General features: G+C 44.2%; 1 protein-coding gene across 6 annotated transcripts in view; it reads left to right on the top strand.

Annotated features, from left to right (window-relative positions):
- Window positions 1-23,893, top strand: part of DLGAP1 (DLG associated protein 1) — a 288,426-nt gene that overhangs the window by 257,479 nt on the left and 7,054 nt on the right. For all 6 annotated transcript variants that reach the window (XM_065932530.1, XM_065932529.1, XM_065932533.1 and 3 more), the window contains 2 exons: window positions 9,191-9,612; window positions 23,210-23,301. In XM_065932530.1, the coding sequence (XP_065788602.1) occupies window positions 9,191-9,612; window positions 23,210-23,301 (514 nt within the window). The remainder of the gene's footprint in view (window positions 1-9,190; window positions 9,613-23,209; window positions 23,302-23,893) is intronic.

Genomic DNA, 23,893 nt, shown 5'->3' with positions numbered 1-23,893 from the left:
GATCAAAGCTTAATTTTTGCATATGAATATCCTTTTAACCTTCTCTCAAATATTTATTGATATAAAGAAATAGATATAATTTTGCCTTCTCTGTGTTGTTCCATTTATCTAATTATCCATCTTCACACCGATGCAACACTGTCTTGACTATTGTAGCTTTATAGTAAGTCTTGAAATCAGGTAATGTAAGTCCACCAACTTCCTTCTTTTTCAAAGCGCTTTTCAAAATTTTTACAGCTATTTTAGGTCCTGCACATATTTTGTCAGTTTACCCGCTGATATTTCATATTTTTCTTGCTGTTGTAAATTTATTTTTATTTCCATTTCCAATTGTCCATTGTTAGGTCATGTAAATACAGTTTATTCGCATGTATGTAAGTCTTTTACAGTTGTTTCAGAGAGACGTGTAAATCAGTTCGGTCATTCTTACTCTATTCTTGGCCAGAAGCAGAAGTTATCAATGTAGGTTTTATTTGGCCTGTGGATGGGGTAAGCCCAGTTATCAGCACTACTCTCTGGTTGGATGATCATGGAATATACTGGAATGTATGGAATCACAGGGAGAAAAAGAGCATTCCAAACAAAGAGATCCAAGTTAAAAGTAACTTTACCTTTCCATATCTAAAGTTTTTGAGTTGGATATAGTGAACACCTATACCTTTTTTAGGTGTATGTTCTCTGATTCAACATTCCAGCAGTGTTCCCTCAATTTTGAAAGAGCATTACACACAGATGGAAACTTTTTTTTTTTTTTTTTTTTTAATTATTTAGCTGCTCTGGGTCTTAATTGAGGCACACAGAATCTTTAGCTGTGGTGTGTGGGGTCTAGTTCCCTGACCAGGAATCAAACCCAGGCCCCCTGCATTGGGAGCTCAGAGTCTTAGCCACTGTACCACCAGGGAAATCCCAAGATGAAGACTCTTAGTTGATGTCTAGACCCAATCTCCTGGGTCTTGCCTTTCTGTTTATTCCTACATTTCCCAGGTCACTATATTGCCCTCATAATCTCTAGTTCAGAAACAAGAGACAAGTGTGGATAAGCATTCAGTACAGGTTCCAGTCTCCTATCCCCATCCCAACTCAACTACATTTTATAAGGTTAGATATTTGTGATGTATTTTTGAACAATTTATAAAGCAATCATCTTTGGTCTTCGCAACTGAAAGAGTTAAGGGGAGCTGAAAGCTTCAAAATGGTGTGCTTTGGGGTTATTTATTAACATTGTCAAAATGACAAATGGACATGCACAGAGAAAAGCTACTGGTCTCACAGTAATTTTCTGCCAAGAAAACTCCAGAATGTTATTTTCCTAGCATATGTGTATTTAATATTTCCTCCTATGTCTTGTAAACTACTTCTTAACTGACTGGCCTCTTTATCTGGAGATCGTCCAAGTGAGAGATAGTTACTGAAAAGACTATTTACTTTCAGAGCTGAGGGAACTAGAAAAGAAAACTTATCCCAGAATAAAAGGATAGTAAGTCATTTTGTGGCCTTTTCCTCCTTCATCAACTCCCCAATCCCCACCATTTCCTTGTTACACAGGTGAGGCTAGATGACAGTGAATGTCCAGGGCAGTCAGTCAGTCAGTCAGTTCAGTCGCTCAGTCGTGTCCTACTCTTTGCGACCCCATGGACTGCAGCACACCAGGCTTCCCTGTCCATCACCAACTCCCAGAGCTTGCTCAAACTCATATCCATCGAGCTGGTGATGCCATCCAACCATCTCATCCTCTGTCGTTCCCTTGTCCTCCTGCCTTCAATCTTGCCTAGCATCAGGGTCTTTTCCAGTGAGTCAGTTCTTCGCATCAGGTGGCCAAAGTATTGAGGTTTCAGCTTCAGCATCAGCCTTCCAATGAATATTCAGGACTGATTTCCTTTAGGATTGACTGGCTAGATCCCCTTGCAGCCCAAGGGACTCTGAAGAGTCTTCTCCAACACCACAGTTCAAAAGCATCAGTTGTTTGGCACTCAGCTTTCTTTGTGGTCCAACTCTCACATCCATACGTGACTACTGGAAAAACCATAGCTTTGACTAGACGGACCTTTGTTGACAAAGTAATGTCTCTGCTTTTTAATATGCTGTCTGGTTCAGGGCAGGATGTGCATATTTGGAGATGTGTGTATGCAAAGGAAAACAAGATCTTTCATCTATATTTCATTTATGGTATGGGGATGGGAGCAGATGGATTTGCATAATAGCCTCTGGCCTTTCTCATCCCCACTTGGTGGAACCGTCTCCTCCTTTCCTTGTAACACAGAAACCCTCCAGGACACACTTAATGTTTAAGGGAGGAAATGGTGACATTAAAATGTGCTTGTGGGGAATTCCCTAGCAGTCCAGTGGCTAGGACTCGTTGCTTTCACTGCCAGGGCCCTGGGTTCCATCGCTGTTAGGGGAACTTAGATCCTACAAGCCATGCTGAGCAGCAAGAAAAAAAAAACGTGCTTGTGAATGACACCTGCCATTTCAGCAGGTTTGTGAACACACAGATTGAACACAAGTGTGGAAGGAAAGCTTTAGCGCCCATTATGGGACTTGTTTCCTATTTCTAGAAACCAATACCTGCTTTTGTTCCTTCACCAAAATTACCTCTATTCCTATACAGTTTTGAGTTTTTAATATCTCTCTTGCTTCACATGTTAAAGCTTCACACAGTTAAAGCCTCAAACTGGGGGGAACAACCCTGTGGGAAAGGAGCATTGTTCTCTTTTAACACTGTGTCAACTGCTACAAAAGACCTCTTTTGATCGTGACTGACTTAAATATGTAAACATTTGGGCTTGCAGCGATTTGTGCTTTTTTGACTAAGCAGGATGTTAAAAACAAAAAGCCAAAATCGAGGCAGCATCTTCTGACAGCCTGTTCAGGGACCAGAGACTTGGCAAGACCTTTGGCAGTCAGACACATCCAGCATCTGCCAACCCAGAGGCTTTGGATCAATCCAACCGCTCTCAGCTTCCCTGGAGCACGGCACAGACGAGCACCCACCCTCCCTATTATACTCGACAAACAATCTCTTTTCTTTGCCAAGCTAACAATACTATGGCCTAGCCAAATAGTTCCTTCTGCTACACCTGAGTTTTAAAGGCGTGGCATTCATGCATTTCAGATTTCAAAAGCCTGGAAACTGGCATAATTCCTTAAATGCCTCATACATTTTCTTTCTTCCTTCCTTCTCTTTTTCGTTCTTTCCTTCCTGCCCATCCTCCTCCTCCCACTTCCCTCCATCTTTCTCTTGCTTCCTTTTTACATGCTTTCCAAGATAATTTACTTTGCAAAAAGAAAAATTACCATCTGACTCACCAGCCAGTGGCCATTTGACCCCAAACAGGACTCAATGAAACACAACCGTAGGTGAGACTTCTCAGGCTTCTGTTTAGTACCTGGGGTCAGGGGCCAACAAATGACCTAATGTTCTTGTTGCGGAGGGAAAGTCCTTCCTTCTGGGGCACAGCCAGCTCAAGGATGTTTTGTTGAGGCTCCCAACCAAGGTTCCCATGGTGACAGCCCATCAAGGATACAGAACCTGCCCAGCTGGCACTAACGGGAGAATGGCAACAAGCCGGGCCCTCACAGACACTATCAGCTAATACCAAGCCCACTCTCATCATTACCATTCCCTCCCTTTTACTTGACCAATGCATTACAATTATTTGGCCTAGAGTGAGTCTTCATGTAGAAAACTTATTCTAATTTTCTTTGCTTAAAGAGAGCTTTGGGCAAAAGGATGATGAATGTGGAGGGTTTTAAATGACCAATGGAGGCTTGTGTTGAGTAGTTTTAAACTCTGTCAATAGGGCCGTGCTAATAAGCACATTCAAATGGGGAGCAGGACACTTCCGCTGAATTTGTGAACAAGGACTGCATTACCCGTAGGTTCCTCTGTGCTCCATTCTAACTGGGAAGCTGGTCTGACAAGAAAGAGTGAATTTCTTTGTTAGGTTGTCTTGATTCTTGATCTCAATCTCATCACCTCCCTCACCATCCTTTCCACCTGTCTTTTATGTAATGAGACATCTTGGATTTTTATATCAGTTAAGTACCATTTCCCAAAACACCAAGATACTGAACTTTTGAAGGACAGTATCTCCAAATTCCATGTGTATTCAGCCTTTGACAGGAGGTACAGGAAAAAATGTGTAAAGAAGAAAGAACAGCATAGGACTTGGCGTTTCTCTCTCTGAACTTAGATTTAGTCCTGAAAGGCAGCTTTTATGTGGATAGGACACATGGAGTACAGAATTCTGTAACAGGTGTGACTGAGTTTCCCTAAGATAAGTTTATGACTTGTTATTCAGTCGCTCAGTCGTGTCCAACTCTTTTTGACCGCATGGACTGCAGCACACCAGTCTCCTCTGTCCTCCACTATCTCCTGGAGTTTGCTCAAATTCTTGTCCATTGAGTCAGTGATGCCATGCAACCATCTCATCCTCTGCCGCCCTCTTCTCCTTTTGCCTTCAATCTTTCCCAACATCAGGGTCTTTTCCAATTGAGTCGGCTCTTCACATCAGGTGGCCAAAGTATTGGAGCTTCAGCTTCAGCATCAGTCCTTCCAATGAATATTCAGGGTTGATTTTGTTTAGGGTTGACTGATTTGATCTCCTTGCTGTCCAAAGGACTCTCAAGAGTCTTTTCTAGAACCACAATTCAAATGGATAAATGCTTCAGTGCTCAGCCTTCTTTATGGACCAACTCTCACATCTATACATGACTACTGGGAAAACCATAGCTTTAATACAGACCTTTGTCGGCAAAGTGTTATCTCGGCTTTTTAATACGCTGTCTAGGCTCGTCATAGCTTTTCTTCCAAGGAGCAAGGGTCTTTATGATTTGCATCTCAGATAACTGAACTTGCAGGAACAAAGCATGTGTGTTCTAAAGATATAGACTCTGCTTAGTTTTTGTTCATGACTCATTTTGTTCAAATACACCTCCACCTGACAAGGGAGATGAGAATAAGCCTCCAAGATTTCCCATCTATTCCTTGATTTGTAGTCTGCTGAACAGAAAAGTGGTGGGAGAGGGACGGAAAATCCTCTCATCAGAAACATAAACTTGTTTCATAGAAAAAGCACAAAGACAGCAGAAGTGAATGCTCACAAGTGTCCTTCCTCCTGCCTTCAGAACAGACACGTATCCTGTCCCGTACTGGTTGGTTCAGTCTTTGGTTTCATGGTTTTTCAATCCCTTGGGCAGAATATCAGCCAGTTCATTTCAGAGTTTGTAATTATTACACATTTTGCCTTTAGGGCATGAAGGACCAAGGAAGTTTCAAGACTGGAAACTGTCTTGAAGCCACTGGTTTCAGCTTTTAGGTTTGTACCATCCACCAGCAACTGACCCATTCTTTTCAAAAACACAGAAATAAATCCAGTGACTCCTTCTGTGTTCCTATCAAACTTGTAAACAACAACTTGATCACACCCTTCGCCCAGAGGACACTCAGCACATGAAAGACATAAAGTGTTTCACAGAGCAGAACATTCTTTGAAAACTCTGGGCAGAATAAAGCGCTCGTTTAAGGAACTTAATTGAGAGAAGCAGTGCAACCCGGAGAGGGCTGCCTGAGTTCAAAGGCACCGCTTTTAATCCCAAACCATTTTACCTTTCTTTCTTTCTGGGTGACTAACCTGCAGACTTCCACTCATCTCCTGCCAAGTCATTTTTCTTAAGAAGGTGGATACTTTACAAGATTCATAGCCAGGAGCCCTCTATCAGGAATGCTGGTGGTACGGATTTGGGTAGATAAAAACAGAGGCATGAGGAAAGTAGGTCTCTGTGATTTGCGTGCGCGGCAGACTCTGTCTCTGGCAAGTTTGCTCCAGTTGGAAACAATAAGGCGCTGGGCCTTCCTTGAGTCTGGAAATGTTATGTCTCTGGCAGCCCATGATCTTGGAGAGTGGAGCCAAGTATTTTCATAGTCAGGATTTTGTGTCAGTGGAACAGGCAGGATGTCAACTGTTGGGAGGAAAGTCATCCAATTCACACACGTGCAGCTGGAGAGACAGCTCAGCTTCAGATGTCATTTAACATGTTGGCGGGTGAGCAAGAAGGCGGCAGAAATGGCCTCCTAAAGTCAAGAAACCGCTGACTTTTGGGAGAATCACGGTGGCAGGATCGTTCTTGTTTTCACAGAGAGTACCAGAAAGGACATTCTTTCAGACTTTCACACTGAGCAGTTTTTCCTGTGACCCATCTCAGAGTTAAGTGTGAGTTGCTTAGTCGTGTCTGACTCCCTGCGATCTCATGGGCTATAGCCCACCAGGCTCCTCTGTTCATGGAATTCTCTGGGCAAGAATACTGGAGTGGGTTGCCATTCTCTTCTCCAGAGGCTCTTCACAATCCAAGAATTGAACCTAGGTCTCCTGCATTGCAGGCAGACTTTTTACCAACTGAGCCACCTATAAAATCACCATGCCCGATTCCTTACACAGAAGTAACTTTTTTTTTTTTAACCTTTTATTTTGTTTTAGGGTATAGTCAATTAATGATATTGTGATAGTTTCTAGTTTCAGGTAAACACCAGAGAGACTCAGCCATGTGTGTGTGTGTTAGTTGTTCAGTCATGTCCAACTCTTTGCCACCCCATAGACTGTAGCCCTTCAGGCTCCTCTGTCCATGGAATTCTCCAGGCAAGGCTGTTGGAGTGGGTTGCCAATTCCTTTCAGGTGGACAGCAAAGGGACTCAGCCATACATATACATGTATCCATTCTCCCCCAAATTTCCTTCCCATCCAGGCTGCCACACAACATTGAGCAGAGTTCCCTGTGCTATTCAGTAGGTCCTTGTAGGTGACTCATTTTATATGTAGCAGTGTGTACATACTGATTCCAAACTCCCTAACTATCCCTCCCTCCCATCCTTCCCCACTGGCAACCACAAGTTCATTCTCTTAAGTCTGTAAATCTGTTTCTGTCTTGTAAATAAGTTCATCTGATTCATTTCTTTTTAGATCCTGATATAAAGCATGTCACACAATATTTCTTCTTCTCTGACTACAGAAGTAACTTCTTGAAAACAGCAAACAGTGAGATGGACCAGCCTTTTTTGGCTGGCCTATCCTCATAAAATGAATGGCGAGCATCACAACATTTTTTTTTATTATTGTGATCATCCTAATAATTAATACATATCAATTGTGCAGTCATTATTTTCTTGGTATTTGTTCTCTAGGGGGGGAAATGGGACTGACTGAGATGATTATACCTTTTCCTTTTTGTGATTTCCAGTCTGTTCATTCTTTATTTTCGAGGGACTAGAATACTGGGGCTCACTGGCTCTTAGAGAGTTTCCAGGAGAGTTAAGAAAAAAAAACATATTATCTGGTTTATTAAATGTTGTATGGACCTTAGTGCACTCTCCTTTAAGGCTGGCGCTACTGAATGTTAATTGAAAATCAACTGGCAAATAAACCATCATAACACGGCATAATCAATGAACCAGCCAAGAAAATCCACCACTTCATACCCATTAGAACAGCTACTATAGAAAAAGTCAGAAAATCAGCATTGGCAAGGATGTGAAGAAATTAAAAATTGTGCATTTTTGGTTGTAATATAAAATGGTATGGCTGCTAGGGAAAACAGAATTACCACATAATTCAACAATTCTGCTTCCGGCTATGTACCCAGAACAAATGAAAGCAGAATCTCAAAGATGTATTTGTATACCCATGTTCATAGAAGAATTATTCACAATAGCCACAAAGTGGAACAAAGTCAAGTGTTTATCAATGGATTAAAAAATGAACACAATGTGGTATTTACATATAATGGGATATTATTCAGCCTTAAATGGGAAGGGAATTCTGACACATGCTGCAATATGGATGAACTTTGAAGACATCATGCTAAGTAAAATAAGCCAGCGACAAAAAGACAAATACTATATAATTCTACTTACATGAGGGACTGAAAGTAATCAAATTTAGAGAGACAAAACGTGCAATCCTGGCTGCTAGAGGCTGGAGGGAAGGGAGGTGGAGTGGGGAGTTGTTTAATGGGTACAGAGTTTCAGCTGACAAAGATGAGAAAGTTCTGGAGGGGGATGGTGGTGATGGCTGCCCAACCATGGAAACAAACTTAACGCCACTGAATCATATACATGAAAGTTGTTAGTCAATTTTGTGTTATGTATTATTTCTTCAGAATAAAAAAATATTAGATCAGGAAGTTACCTTAAAAAAATAAGTATCAAGTGGGGTAACAGACACCTGATGCTGCTTTCTATAGACTTATAAACTCTTATATCTTGTTAAATCGTCATTTCCTGTCTGCTCTTGAAGCCAGGAAAACTTTGCCGAGTGTGCTTTAAATTACTTCAGACCCACGCCTTCCCCTGCCCCTTGTCTGAGAAAGAACTCGCTGCTCCCCTGTCCTTCCTCACCCCTCTCACCTTCCATAAGTCCTCACCTTCGCTGTAGGTGTCTCGAGTCATTTGGCTGAGAGACACCAACTGCATGGATGTCCATACAAAATGCTGTTATCAAGTTGTCTTGTATTTTATCTCGGGAGGACTGTGGAAGGGACATTAAAGGTACAGGGAAAGACGATACTGGAGAACTCTAGATCTGAGCTAATTTTGCCCCAAAGGCTTTGTACCAAATTATCACTATGACCAGGTGATCAAGAGAATTATCAGGGAAAGGAGCTTTAATTTTAAGAGGAGCTTAATGGCACTTTAGTTTGTCTTCAGGTAAGAGATGTCCCTGGGAAATGTGGTTATGCAGGATTCAAGATAGTCTTGGTCCACGTTGGGTTGGGTTCCCTTCCCCCCCCCCCCTCTTGTTTCAAAGAAAATTACAGCAAAGCAAGATATAACTGAATTGTTTTCCTTACCCCTCACCAAGTTTACTGATCACTGTATGTAAGGATCCAAGCCATGGCAGACTGGGGCAGAAGGTGGACCCTGGACATCGATCTGGCTTTGAGAGCTGGTGCCTGTTGGTCCGCTTCTAAACTTACTCCAAATACGATTTCACATTCCGTTCATACTGACCAGAGAGGAGGGATCGTGTTCTTTACACTAGCGCTATGGCAACTGATGCGCTGGCCTCCAGGGGCTACCTCCACAGATGGAGAGGATGGGACTGTCCGCCCCCTCCTGGCACACCCATAACGAGAAGCAGAATGTAGTTTTGCTTCAAGAAACATCCTTAACTAATTAGTCTCTCTCTATCCCTCCAAGCTTCCGCAGGTTCACTCGCTCCAACAGTGTGACGACGGCCGTGCAGGCCGACCTGGACTTCCACGACAACCTGGAAAACTCTCTGGAGTCGATAGAGGACAATTCGTGCCCCGGCCCAGTGGCCAGACAGTTCTCCCGAGATGCCAGCACCTCTACCGTCAGCATCCAGGGCTCAGGAAACCATTACCACGCCTGCGCAGTCGATGAGGACTTCGACGCGGACTTCGATCCTTCCATTCTGCCGCCCCCGGACCCCTGGATTGATTCAATCACCGAAGACCCTCTGGAGGCCGTGCAGAGATCAGTGTGCCACCGGGACGGCCACTGGTTTCTGAAGCTTCTCCAGGCGGAGCGGGACCGCATGGAAGGCTGGTGCCAGCAGATGGAGAGAGAAGAGCGGGAGAACAACCTTCCTGAGGAGAGTAAGTGCGTCGCCGCTTATGCGCACGCGCAAACGCCTGGTGCTGTGGGCGGGGCTTCTGTTGCGGGGCATCCGGGATGGGGCGGGGCGGGGCGGGGACACTTTCTTCCTTCCGGTTGCGCATTGCTGCTCGTGTAGTTGTCACACTTTCTGTAGCTCTGCGTCCAAGACTTTCGGCTCTGGATCATGGTGGGATGCGCTGAGGCTTCTGAATGGTTCCTCTTCCCCAAGAGGCTCCCCCATTGGTGTTACTCCTCAGGGAAGGAGCAGTAATTCTAACTAGTTTCAAGATCCCCAGCTAGGCATCCTTTGGATATTTATAATCTTCCAAACGTACTACTTTCACTAACATACAAGATTAAAACGAGGCTGGTCGTGTCTAGGCCGGTAGACGCCACGCTTATTGACATTCTTAACCTTGCTTAGCCTGCACTTTCCTTCTTAGGTTTAAGCAAATCTTCAGCCGCTAAAACAAGTAACACATTTTAATAGATTAAATAAATGATAAAGGGTGGATAAGTTAAATAAATAATGGAGGCCCCACACACCGTTCTTTTCAGACTTGGTCTTTTAACAACAATCCTTGTTAACAAGCGACAAAGAAGTTACCAGATGTCCACAGTCCTGGACATGTTTTGTGCATTGCCAAAAACTGAAATTTTTGGAAAATAGTTTATAATCAGTGTGTATATCAATGTTGGATGTTTATTTGCCTGTGAAAAACGATTATTGAATGAACAGTGGATCTTCCTACTGATAATATATTTGAATCAGGGAAAATCAGTGGTAGGCATCTAAGCCTGCCTTCATTTTGGGGTGGGAGTATTATCATGATGTGGCTTTTTAGACCTGTCTTTTAAGTCATCATTTAACTTTTTATCATGAAAATCTTAGAACACGTACAAAAGTAGAGCATTTATTATAGTAAATCTCCATGTACCTATCACCCAGTTCAATGAGTGACCAGTCTCAACTTCCCCCATGTTGTCATCATTTTTGCCAGAGGATCTTAAGGAAAATCCAAGACATCTCGTCGCTTCACTGTGCATCTCTGATAAGGAATTTTTTTTTTAATAACCAATCATGTATTATCATCCCTAACAAAAACAATAATTTTTTAATAATGAGATCTAGGGCTTTCTATAAATCATGTTTAGTTAACTTACTAAGTAAACCAAGCTAACTGTGTCAGGGAGCAGTGAGCTTTCCATAAGGGAAGTACTTTTATGAGAATGGAGACTGGAAAATAACAGTTCACATGTTGCAGGATTTCTGCTCTGGATCTTGCTCGCAGTTCTTCTCTGCTCTTTCCTCCTCCAGGCCCCTATCCACCCACTGACTAGCTTATTTGTTCCCTTTCAGAGCAGGTTAGAAAACCCATCAGTATATTTCTGTAATGTTCCTTTTGTTCTTTCATGATGAGTGCAAACAACTTAGCAGTGGAAAATCAAATCTCCTTGACACTTGCCCCAACGGTCCATGCCACTGCATGCTCACCTGGGTGTGGATCCACAGAGAATATGCTCTGTGCCCTGGTGACAGGGTTATGAAGCAACACCTAATAGCAGTGGGTGGGGGCAGGTTTCAATAAGAAAGTCTTCTATGTGTATGTATATGCATGCATGCTCAGTCGTGTCTGACTCTTTTCAACCCTTTGGATTGTAGCCCGCCAGGCTCCTCTGTCCATGGGATTCTCCTGGCAAGAATACTGTAGTGGGTTGCCATTTCCTCCTCCAGGGGAACTTCCCGATCTAGAGATTGAACCCATGTCTCCTACATCTCCTACACTAGTAGGCAGGTTCTTTACCAACTGAGCCACTGGGAAGCCAAGAAAGTCTTAGCAGTTGCGTTTTCTTATTCTCCTTTCCCCTTATGAGCAAACCCAAAGCCTAGTAAACTTTACTGGGATGTGGTAAACTTGCCCACATCTAAGGAACAATGGCCTCGGGTGCCCTGCTCAACAGGGCAAGCTATTTTGCAGATTTCAGGTCATTCATTGCATTGATTCAAACTTGTTCCAGCTTCCCCCAGTTAACGTCCAGTATGACCCGGGAAGCTGTTCATGTGGTGTTTTCTTTTAATCTTATCTTTTCTTCCCATCTGAGACTAGATCTATTTCTCTCAACCCAGCTTTGTAATGATGCATGAGGATAGCCAATGTATAAAGATTTAGGAGAATCTTCCTTGACACCTACATAGCTGGTAAGTGTAAGTTATGAAAACAAGTCAATGTATTTTGATACAAGCGTATGTATTTGAAAGGTGAAAATGATGCCAGGAAATCAGATTCTCATCCTGTGTTTGGGATGAAAGAGAAGTATATTTGTATCTTGAACATGAAGGAACTGCTTATTCATTCACTGTTCCAGAATGTTTACTTCAGATGTTATTTAAACTATTAATTTATTAAAAAATAAAATATTGATTTATAAATAGGACTTATAAACCTAATCCATATGAAAATATTTTGTTATAACTAGATTGTTCTAACAATAATTTGCTGTTTGTACACGAAGGTACTGCTTGTCTTACTATTAAGAAGCCATATATCTTAAGGACATTTTCTTTAGAGTAGTGACTTTTTTAGCTCTACCTCTATTTTACAAGGTTGCTGCCTGGGGATGGCGTGGGGGAGGTGTGAGGGTCATGACTGCAGAACCAGCAAAGATAACTAAGTGTGGGAGTGTTTTTGGTGCTTTGCTTTAAAGCAGTCAACTGAGTAATCTTAGATGGCAAGTATGCAATGAGACCTGTTTCACTGGGGAGTGAGTTTCCCTTTGTAGTTTGAAATATATTTCAATATCAGAGCCCCCTTTTCCCAGTTAAAAAAAAAATACACCCAACACCAATAAAATAATAGGAAGAACAGTGAAGTTTTTTTTTTTTTTTTTAAGTTCTTTGATAAGGGCTCAGAGTTCTGTCGTCTCAGTCCCGGGAACAATGTCCCTCCCTACCAACCAAAAAGTTCCTCAGATTTCTCGAGTTCAGTTGGAAAACCAATTGTCTATAGTGAAAAGTCCAAATTATTAATTTTTCAAAATATTGTTTTAGAACTTTAGATCAAACAGTTAACACAAAGTTCAGAGGTAAATGCCTTTATTATACGGTTTTTTAAATGTATCAAAGTGATTCAAATTAGAAATGTCTAACATCTGTTCATATAAGCCCATCTAGCCTACAAAAAAAGGCTCCTCCTTCAGCTTGAGCCTCACCTTCTAGAAGTTTTTGCAGAATGCACTACCTTGGGCTGAACTGGGTGCTTCTGTAATAGCCAAACATTTGTCTGCCAGGTATTTCCAACATTTTTTGATGATAATCTATGTATCTCTCTCCTTGACTGAAAAGTGAGGTCTGAGGACAGAAATTGTTCTTGTCTTATTCATCTTCATATCCCCGTCCCTCTGACAGTTCTTGACATATAGCAGGGAATTGGTGAATACGTATTTGAATCCTGAAACTATTTTGGAAATTGTTTTACAGAAGTGTTTTCTTTAGCCAAACCTTTCTTCCTAAGTAGCTTACAAAATATTCAGCAAGTAACTCGCTGCTATTGTCGCCCAAAGCTGGAAGGGGCAGTGCCTGGCAAAGTGGAGAGCAGGATCCGGTAGAGAGATATGAACACCTACCACCAAAAGGCTGGGAAGGACTTGCATGTCTGTCAGTTGCCTGGGCTAGATGGACCCGCATGTCCCTTCTAGTTCTTGGGATGAGATTCCACTCACAAGCACTTGAACACTTTCTCTGTCTTTCATGCTCTGGGATGTATGAAACGGAAGCTCCCACCCACTAGCGTTCCAGAATTCTAAACAGCACAGAGGAGCAGGCACATGCGCAGTCAGAGTCGCCAATTTCAAATGAGGCTAATGGAAATCAGTGAGGATCTGACCAGAGAACAGGGAGAAATCGAGAATAGGAGTTCATGAAAGAATATCCATCTTGTCCTCACAGTCCCCGGGCCTGTGGGCTACAGGCCTTGACAGGTGTTGTTTTATTTGCCCTCTAAACAGCTCTCTGGCAGTCTCTTGTCCAAGGTCACAGAACACAGAAGCGCCTGGTGGAATAGATACAACATGAATAACATCTGACAAGACAATAACACTCTGTGTGTTCCTGAGTGCCTCCTCCAAAGCTCTCCATACATATCTGCTCCTGCCTCCTTGGCAACCTCACTTCTGTTCTGATAAGTGGGCCTGGGGTTGCAGAGGGCCTTTGTTTTAGCAAGTCTCTAATTTAACCTTTGCTTGTTTTTTTTTTAAATAATGGGGAGGGTAGTAAGGAAGGGGAGCCAGTTCTGTTTGGCAGGCATAGCCAATGTCTAAGTAACTGGCTTTTGGGAAAAAAAAAAAAAATCTGTGTACACAGAAAAAGGGCTTTGATAGATGGGTCAAGCACAGATCTATGTGTCTGCTCGTCAGACCACCTTTTGTGCTGAGTCCCAGACAGGAGGGTCATTCTTCAGGGTACGTGACAATGGTGGCTCCGTGAGCGATCCCTCCCAGGAGAGATGATCTTCACCATCAGCAGGGAAAGATAAGCAGGATTGGGTGGGAGAAAGGATGATTCTAATCACACCTGCTTAATTTATCTTGTGGGGCCCAAGAATTATTCCATATTTTAAATATTTTTAAATGTTTAGTGCATGTGCTTAATGTCTCTGAATGACCCACTTAAAAATGGTTGAAATGGTAGATCTTATGTATATTTCACCACACACACACACAAAAATATCCCCCCTCCCCAAAAAATACTGTGCAGCTGCTGAAGGTACATGAGTCAGACTTGCTATCATCACATCCATACTTATTCATCATGCTTATAGGAATGTAAGTTAAATATCTTCCTAAATCAAAACACAGCATGTCTGAGGGGGAAAAAAAGAAGTTAGGAGCAGCACCCGTCTGCTCTGCGACCTCCCTGGAGGTTCGGTGATTAAGACTCTGTGCTTCCAGTGCAGAGGTGTGGGTTTGATCCCTGGTTGGGGAACTAAGATCCCACAGACCGCATGGCACAGCCTCCCTCCCCTGTAAAGAACTGACTGCTTAATGGGAAGCTGAGATTCAGATCTGGGGCCTGGGTTGGTTGCAATCACCCTTCTTTATAAGAGAGTTGAAGTAACAAAGTGATAGCTGCTCAATCATGTCCAACTCTTTGTGACCCCATAAACTGTAGCCCTCCAGGCTCCACAATCCATGAGATTTCCCAGGCAAGAATACTGGAGCGAGTAGCCGTTTCCTTCTCCAGGGGATCTTCCTGATCCAGGGACCAAACCTGGGTCTCCTGTATTGCAGGAGGACTCTTTACCATCAGAGCCACCAGGGAAGCCCTGAAGGGGGAAAAAAAAAAAAAAAAAAGAGTCATCCAATTTGCAGTAATTATTCAGTGATCAGTCATTTTACGTTGCTATCATCCTAATTCTGACTGCTGCTTCCTAGGGATCTTGTTTGTGGCCTTCCAGGACTGGAAAACACTGCTTTCCCAAAAACTGGACAAATGTACTTAAGGAAGTCCAGAAAGAAAATAAACACAATCACGGCTCTCCAAAAGTCGAGCTATAAATTCTTCAGATGTGGGGAGCTATCCTTTTTCCTGATAAAATGAAAGCAGCGTGAAGACTTTGGTTCTTGGGTTAAACCTTCCTCCCTAACAGTTGATGGTAGGTTTCTGGCTCAATAACAGACTAAGAGAAATCTGCAGTGAGCAAGGGAGCCATAGCAGCTGACAGAATGTTCCCGCAGCTCTCAAAGTAAACCGACCCGAGCTTGTCTCAGACAATGGGCCCTTGTGTGAAACAGCTGTCCCAGGGAGATGGTCCCTCACGCTGTTGGAGAGGGCCTGCATGTTACAGGGACCCATCTGGTTTTATCTGACCAGGACGAAACGCCCAGATGGAGCGCAGGGCTCCCACCAGGAATGCAGTCCAGCACCACCGGCTCCAAACATGGGCTCAGGTTTCAGTGGCCCCAGGATGAAATATACTGGTTGATTGTGCTTGGAAATCTAGCTTTGCCTCCTGAACTGTGGACAATTTCTATGTGGAACTTTCAGGCTTTATCTGCAAGGAACGGATAAACCCAAAGCATGTGTGGGAGGGAGGCAGATTAGTAACACTTTCATTTTGCCTGGTAATAGCATCCCCCATTAGTGAAACTTGGCCTTAAGTCCCCCAGAAGGCCTGGGAGCCTTGGCAGCGGACGTCCGGCTGGTAATGAAACCTGAAATGGGGTTTGCCAGGTTTCAGGTTGAGTTACAGTGGGGAAGCTGTGCACAGTCATCGCCTCAACGGTTGATGGGTACCATCCCAAGCTTGCTCTGCCCGGGGTGCCTGTGGCCTCTCTGCAGCCTGAAGACTGGTGGGTGGCAGGCACAGGAGCATGCTGTGATTTCTGCAGCTCAGCTGCCTCAAGCCTTGAGTGCTTCTAAGCAGGTAAGGTGGGTGCATCCTAGCTCCTTCCGGTTCTAGTCCCATCTTTCCTTTGAATTGACCTTCAAAAGGTCCCTCCCCACCTCCATGCCCCAACACACACACACACACACATGCACATACACACACAGGCATACATGTTTTTTAAGGTCTGACCAACCTGAAATTAGTGACCACAAAGGAAGTAGCAGTAATGAAAAGAAGACTGGGTGCAATGTGTCTTATGTTTAATCTTCCAGAATGCTGGGTGCATTTTGCTCTGCACAGTGCTGGGCACAAAGAGGAAGGTGTTGGTGCTGGTCTGGGCATCCTTTTGCAGGTGTGTTTTCCTGGGAGTGATATGAGGCTGAGAGGCTCAGAGGCATGAAGGCAGGGAAAGGTAGAGATGGACAGAGGCAAACAGGACCATGACTGGAAGCAGCTCTCCTGGTTCCTGGGCCAGCGCTGTTCTCAATATTCCAGACATCTCTACTCAACAGAGAGGCAGAGATTGCAGAGAGAGGGCTTGCCTCATGGAGCACGATTCCCCATTGCTTTCTCTGACCATAACTATTTCTGTGGAAGATCATTGGAATGGACTTCAAATGCAGTCTTTAGTCCTTCCCAATTCCCAAGGGAAATGTTAACTCATTTAATCTCATTCCAGTTTCAAAGGCTCAAAAACTGTATCTGTCTATGTGATGTAGATGCTGTTTCTAGTTCATGGCTGATGTAAATGGAGACATGGATGGGAACATAAGCATCTTTTACAAGTAAGACTCCTGGAGTAAGAGTTGGGGAAAAATAAAATTAACTGAGTGTTTGAAAAGTTGCTTTTTACAAACAAAATATTTCCCCCAGGGCTTAGCCCCATGGACCTCTGGTTTTAGTCCATGAGATCATTTCTACTTGAGAATTCTATTCTTTGTTCATTAACCTTTAATAAATTCATCATTCTTTATTCATTTAAGTTTTGGCTCCTTTAAGAAAGAAAAAAAGTGCTCTTGTTACATTCAAGAGCACTTGTCAGCCAGGAATGAAACAGATCCATGTTTTCTGTGGAGACCTTTTATTGACAGCAGCTCTGGATCACAAATGTATTTGAGAAACAGCTGGGCAGTTAGTTGGCAAAATTCTTTTCCACGAGGACACACTTGTAAATAAAAACGTCTCCGCGTGGATAATCTGACTTGAAATCACACAGATTTTGGTCTGACAAATCCACATGACTTTGGAGTGAGTGGGTGGATCCACTCTTTTAAAACTTCATTTTTCCTCTTTACCCCTAAAGTCTAAAACATGGTGACAGGAGGCCAAGTGAGTAAAAAGAAGTCAGAAGTTGATGATAAGGAGGTTTAATTCATCCAGAGACATGTTCAACTTTATCCCAAATGGTCTGGCTCTTCCCTCCAGAGTCAGCACAACTAGTGTGATAAACAGAAAACCAAGAGGAACAATCTTGCCTAGAAAATTCCATGGACAGAGGAGCCTGGTGGGCTACTGTCCATAGGGTTGCAAAGAGTCAGACATGATTGAAGCTTCTGAGCATACAAGAGGAACAATAACCCAACCAAGACTGTATTAGCTAATTAATTAATCAAGATTGTAATGAAAAAGTGGTGCTGGACACAGTAAAATCTTAAAGAAGTGGAATGCTTAAGGCCTGGAATCTTGCCATTAATTTTTCAGGTTAACATAAAGTTTACAGATGAGTCATTTCACTTTGAAACTTACTCCTTCTACAGGATATCAGGAGTTACGTCGGCTCAGTCTGTGCCATCAAGGGGCTCCTGGTCTGGTTAGAAAGCCAGACAAATGGATGATGCTGCAAAGAATTTGGAGAGAGCAGAGACAGATCTGTGCAGGGGAATTTGAGGTGCAAAGACAGGGAGAGGTTAAAGGGGTGGGGCCAGCAAGGAGCAGGGGGCCAGTGGGTGAGGTCAGTGTGGGCCCAAGGCAGGAGGCACCCTCAGTTCAGTGTTTAGCCTGAGCAAAGGCACTGTGGAGAGACCAGCTTTGGGAGATTGGGAGCCTAGGGCATCATAGGAATGGGCAGAGGTGAGGCTAAACAGGTGACCCATTAAAAGGAGTTTCTCACTTATCTTAGGGACGGTAGAGGAGCACAGAACACTTCTATTAAGCATGAGAATTGTATGAGATAAGAATCTCTCCGGCTCCCTTTACAAAGCCAAACCTCCAAATTGGAACGGGAGGGGTGATGGAGCTACAAGGCTCTTGTAGCCCTCACTGTAAGCAACTAGGATCGCCTGAAGGGAATGTGGATTTGGGGACACAAATCCAAAGAGGTGTCGATCAGGTGCTCAGACATGCTACACCAGGGACTGCTATAACCCCAGTTACAAACTTGAGCAAAATAAACCTCTTTTACAGAATAGCTGAACCCAGGAGCATGGATGAGATCACACTCGCAGGAGTCAAGGGAAGTAGACTCAGGACCGAGTTTTGTGTTCAACATTCAGGAGGCAGAGGGAAGAGGGAAGCCAGGTCAGGACCAGAGAGCACTGTGAGTGCTCAGGGGGCTGAAATTCCCTTGTGTCAAATGCAGAGGTCCAGAAGTGGGGGCGGGCAGGGAGAGCCAGACTGCAGGGAGGCAAGACCACTGGGAGCTGAGGATGTAGAGGGCAAAGGAGTCTGCCCTTTGGAGAATCCAGCATCTAACAGGATGTATTCATATGCTCTGGCTGCCGTGACAAAATACCACCCAGTGGCCTGACCAACAGAAATTTCTTTTGTCACAGTTTTGTCGGCTAGAAGGCTGAGATCAAGGTGCCGGTTTCTCCCGAGGCCTCTCCCTTTGGTTTGGTCTTCCCTCTGTGTGTATCTACGTCCTAACTCCACTGTCTTATAAGAACACCAGTTATGTTGGATGAGGGCTCACCTTAATGACCTTGCTTTAACTTGACTACAGATTTGAAGGCCATCTCCAAATACAGTCCTGATCAGAGGTTCTGGAGGTTAGAATTTGAACAGATGAGTTTGGGGAGGACAGAAGTCAGCCCATAACAGGGGAGGAGAGGGATTTTATGTTAGCTAGAGGGGATCACAAGATGGGGGAGGACTTTCCCCTTAGGATGGGAGAGACTTGAGGTGGCTCCCAGGCCTCTCAGGTAAAGCTGTCAAGAGGGGCTGGGATGGAAGAGCAACCAGGAGGGAGTGGGACCAAGGATACAGGGAGATGGGAAGGGTGGATGTGGAGAGCTGTTTAGCACAGGGGTGCTTGTCAATCTTGGGCTGATTCCATCAAGAATGAATGGCAATACTTCGCGCACCTGACATCTCTGATGCTGGCCCCATCACTGCTCATCCATCATGCAAAACCTCCCCTCTTTAGAGTTTTAGGGGACCATGGGTTGGGGGGAGGCGGCAAGTGTCAGGAGAGGCAGAACACTGTGAATATTCATGCCTGATTCCCTCTGTTTTCTTCATCTCATAGCAGACAAGGTTTTTGCTAAAGACAAGGGAGCAGGGATTCAGCTGCCAGTGAATGAGAGTCAGAAAAGGAGGGTCAGGGAGGGAGCAGACCAACACCATCTCCAAGGACTAATGATCAGCAGCAAGAGACGCACTGAGTTTGGAGCCCGTGGATTTGAAAGGCTCTAAATCATGTGGCAAAACACAGTTCTGAGAGAAGGGAGGGCCCTGCACCCTGCAGGCCAGCAGGGCGTATCTGGTCTGCTCTGCACCTGAAGATGGACCTTGTTTGCCTGGAGCAACTGTGGCTCCCGGGAAGAATCTGATCTTTGATTTTGCAAGTCTCTTTTCTGCACAGGCTCCAACAGGGTGGTCTAGGCATCCTTGGTTAAGGTCCTGTCTCCTCTGTGTGTCTCTGTCAGTCAGTTAACCACTGTTCTAGCTCTGGTAGGTGGGGAGCTATGCCAGACTCTACAGATAGGGATGAAAATCTGGGGCCCTGAAGAATTGTTATGGATTCCTTATATACACAAAGACATGATTAAAGACATGATTCACCCACTCCTTGACACTTGTCTAGGTCTGCCTGCATGGCAGCGATCAAAAAAGAGGACATTCAGTCAATCCACACTGTTAGGCAGAGAGTTTGGAGTGTGAAGATTCGCAGGAGAAATAATCCCCTGTTTGGGAATATGTCACCTTTTGTTTCCCTGGTGAATGACCGAGAATGTCGAAAGTATATAGGAGTTATAATTCCTGCTGCACCCTAAGGATTTTCACACATGATTTCATCATATCTACAGTCTACAATCCTAGGAAGATAGTATTATGATCACTCGGCAGATAAAGAGAGCAGAGTCTCAGTACAATAAATGTTTCCAGGATCCGTAGCTGATAAATGGCATTTCAGACTCCAGCGTCTGTGCTTTTTCTGGTATGTTACACAGAGGAAGTTAGACAGGCAAGGAAGCAAAACAGATGAATTAGGTGTAGGCAGCTGGGTCTGGAAGGTATTCACCTAGCCTACCCACTGTAGACCCTTCACCACAGGTGGGACAGCCAGATTGACCCCTTTGAATTGATAGGTAGCGTCCAGGTTGAAGATATGTCTGTTCTGCCCTCTCTCTCTTTTTTAAAGAGCTGTGAGTTCCATTTAACTTTTTATGTATTTATTTTTGGCTGCCTTGGATCTTTGTTGCTCTGTGCGGGTTTTCTCTAGTGACGAGCAGAGGCTTCTCTTCATTGTGGTGTTTGGGCTTCTCATTGCTGTGACTTCTCTTGTTGTGGAGCATAGGTTCTAGGGTATGTGGGCTTCAGTAGTTGCAGCACATGGGCTCAGCAGTGTGATGCACACAAACTTAGCTGCTCTGCAGCATGTGGAATTTTCCCAGACCAGAGATGGAACCTATGTCCCCTTCTTTGGCAGGTGGATTCTTATCCACTACACCACCAGGGAAGTCCTCTGCTCTATTGCTGAGTTCTGACATGCTGATGGGGGAGCTGGCATAGTCAGGAAGCACTGGGTGTTTGATTGCTTCCAGTCCCAGTATTTCTAAGTGAATGAATGAGTTCCCAGACTCCCCATGGACTGTCCCTGCAGCAGCATTTATAGAGATGCCACATGTCTTTTTAGCCTCCTCTGGTGCTGTTTTGGCCTTGGCGTTGAGGGCCAGCCCAGTCCTTGCAAAGTTAATTGCCACCACATACAGTAAAAAAAAAAAAGGGGGGGGGGCCTTCCTCAGTGGCTCAGGTGGTAAAGAACCCACCTGCAATACAGGAGACCTGGGTTCAATCCCATTTTACGTATAAGAAAACAGAGATTAGGTGACCTGTCCAGAGCAATGGATGGTAAATTTTCCAGAGAGGACCCTCAGCCAGCTCAGAGCCTGACCCTTTAGCTTCTATGGTGCCCTGTTTCCCCATGTCCTTTCTGCTTTGGGGTGTTGAGAGATGGAGGGAGGTGACACTATGTATAAAATAGATAACTGATGAGAACCTATTGCATAGCACAGGGAACTCTACTCAATGCTCTTTGGTGACCTGAAATGGGAAGGAAATCTACAAAGGGGGATATATGTATATGTATGGCTGATTCACTTTGCTGTACCGCAGAAACTAACACAATATTTTAAAGCAACTTTACTCCAATAAATTTTTTTAATTAAAAAAGAAAAGGGAGGAAGGCCTCACAGACATGATGGATCGATTAAAGAGGAAAATGCAACCATCCCCAAATATTTTAAAAGCAGATAGATTGAAAAAATCCAACATTTAGGCCTGAAGAATTGTGCCAGATGCTCTCAAGGAGGACCCCAGCTCTCCCTAGGGAGGTGGTCTCTGCACCTCAGCCTCCCGGCGTGACTGGTGACTTCCCAAGTCCAGAGATGCCCTGGTTACGTGTGTGCGCGTCCTCAGTCACTTCAGTTGTGTCTCTTTGTGACTTTATGGACTGTAGTCCACCTGGCTCCTCTGTCCATGGGGATTCTCCAGGCAAGAATACTGCTGTGGGTTGCCGTCCCCTCTTCCAGGGGATCTTCCTGACCCAAAAGCGTGTGTGAAGTATTTGGGTAGAGACCAGTGGTGGCCCGCCAGAACTATTATCCAGCCTGGCAGCCTTAAACTAACAGAGAAGCAATTGACCAGGAAACCCTGAGCCAAAGGACATTGCTTGTCCTTCTGTTGTCTTCTCAGTCTTTGTGGGGAATGGGGTCAAGAAAAGGATATCTAATTCCACTCTGAGTCTCAGGCATGGTAAAGTCAGAACAAAACTACAGCAGCAAAAATGTTGCTGCAGTGCCATAAAATCCCCCCTGGCCCCAGTGAAGAAATTCAAGTGGGCAAGCGCCCCTGGGAGGCCCGCCTGCTCTGTTTTTCTCTGCGGCCGCCGTCTCCCCTTCCTTCCTGCCCGGTGGCGGTGGCGCGTGGCCGGGCTCCAGCCGCGCAGTCCCCACCAGGCGGAGCGAGCGCCCCTGGGATAACCCGGAGCTTGGGATGCTCAGAGATGTTCAGGGATGTTCAGCTCGCCCACTGTTGGAAGGTTCTCCCCTTCGACTTCACTCAAGGCAGGAAGTAGCTTGCAAAGGGGAGGATTTTCAGCACAGACCACAGGGAATTAAACCTCTCTGAACAATAACGTTGGTCTGTGGAGTGTAAAAGCTGGGACAGTGCTGGCGTTCCCTAGGCAACGGGCTGAAAATGTTCGCTCCTTACAAAATCTTTCAATTGGCCAGGCTCGCTCTTTCCTGACAGTCCCAGTGGCTGAGCTCCGGGAAAATAAGGAAGGCTGTGGATGGGATTTGGTGAGTGCCATGAGATCCCTACCCGCCTGCAAGTCAGGGCTGCTTTCCTTGTGTTGGGTTTCGGATTAGAAAAACAAGCTAGCAGACCATGACTGCTGACACAAATACATCCCTAACCGGACTGGTAAACACTGGAAATTCATCCTTGCAGTAAAAGGGAAAAATCAAAGCAGAAGTATTTGCCTCCTCTCCTGGTAACATCCAGGGCTGTGATGGAAAACTCCGTTATCCCTAAGAAAGATGCCTGGTGAGCATGTGGGTTTTTCCAAGCTGGTTTTCTACTTTAACTCAGGAGTCTCTGTTGCATAGACGCGCAGAGCGACGGCACGACCTGGCTGTGTGCGTGTGCGCGCGTGCGGTCTGCATGCGGTCTTCTCTAATTACTACAGCGCAACTTCCTCTTTGCTTTGTCAGACTGTCTCAACAATGAGACATGTGTAAACTTCTTGTCTGTTTGCTTTTTTCAGTTCTAGGGAAAATCCGAACCGCAGTGGGCAGTGCCCAACTTCTTATGGCCCAGAAATTCTACCAGTTCAGAGAACTGTGTGAAGAAAACCTGGTAGGTATCTTTCTCTGTCAATACTAGTTTTCCCTGCTCCTCCCCGTGAGAACACGTGGTCAAGACCAATCCAACTGAAGTAGAACCAAGCCAGGGCTCACTGGACCTTCTTAACCTGAAAGAGAGAATTTTCCGATGAATCATATATTTCCTGCTTTTCTTAAAATTAAAAATATTTATCTTTTAAAATAATATAAAATATTAAATTATCTTCAAAGAAAGAATCCAATCAAGTTATCAAGTTAAAACTCCATTTCCTTTTTTTTTTTTTTTTCCTGGTTGCTGAATATTTTCTATTTTCCTGGCCTCCTGATTTTATTATTCTTACCCAATTGGAGCAGCCTGCTATTTCAAAAATAATATTTCAGAAAAAAATCATTTTGGATAATGAGTTTCTTTCTGAAGTAGCCATTGGGTCCTTTTTCCTTATCAGAGCGCTCTGTTTTAATTCAAGAACTGGAGATGGAATGTGTCAGAAAGTGTAGATTTGATCTCCATGAGAACAACGAATCATTCATCTTTCTTGGATACACAGAAATGAAATAAAGCAGAACAGACAAAACCTGTATTAGCAGCAACAACATTTTTAAAA

The sequence above is a fragment of the Muntiacus reevesi genome, chromosome 4, assembly GCF_963930625.1.
Source record: "Muntiacus reevesi chromosome 4, mMunRee1.1, whole genome shotgun sequence".
Classification (NCBI taxonomy): domain Eukaryota; kingdom Metazoa; phylum Chordata; class Mammalia; order Artiodactyla; family Cervidae; genus Muntiacus; species Muntiacus reevesi.
This window is presented reverse-complemented; position numbering and strand designations above follow the sequence as displayed.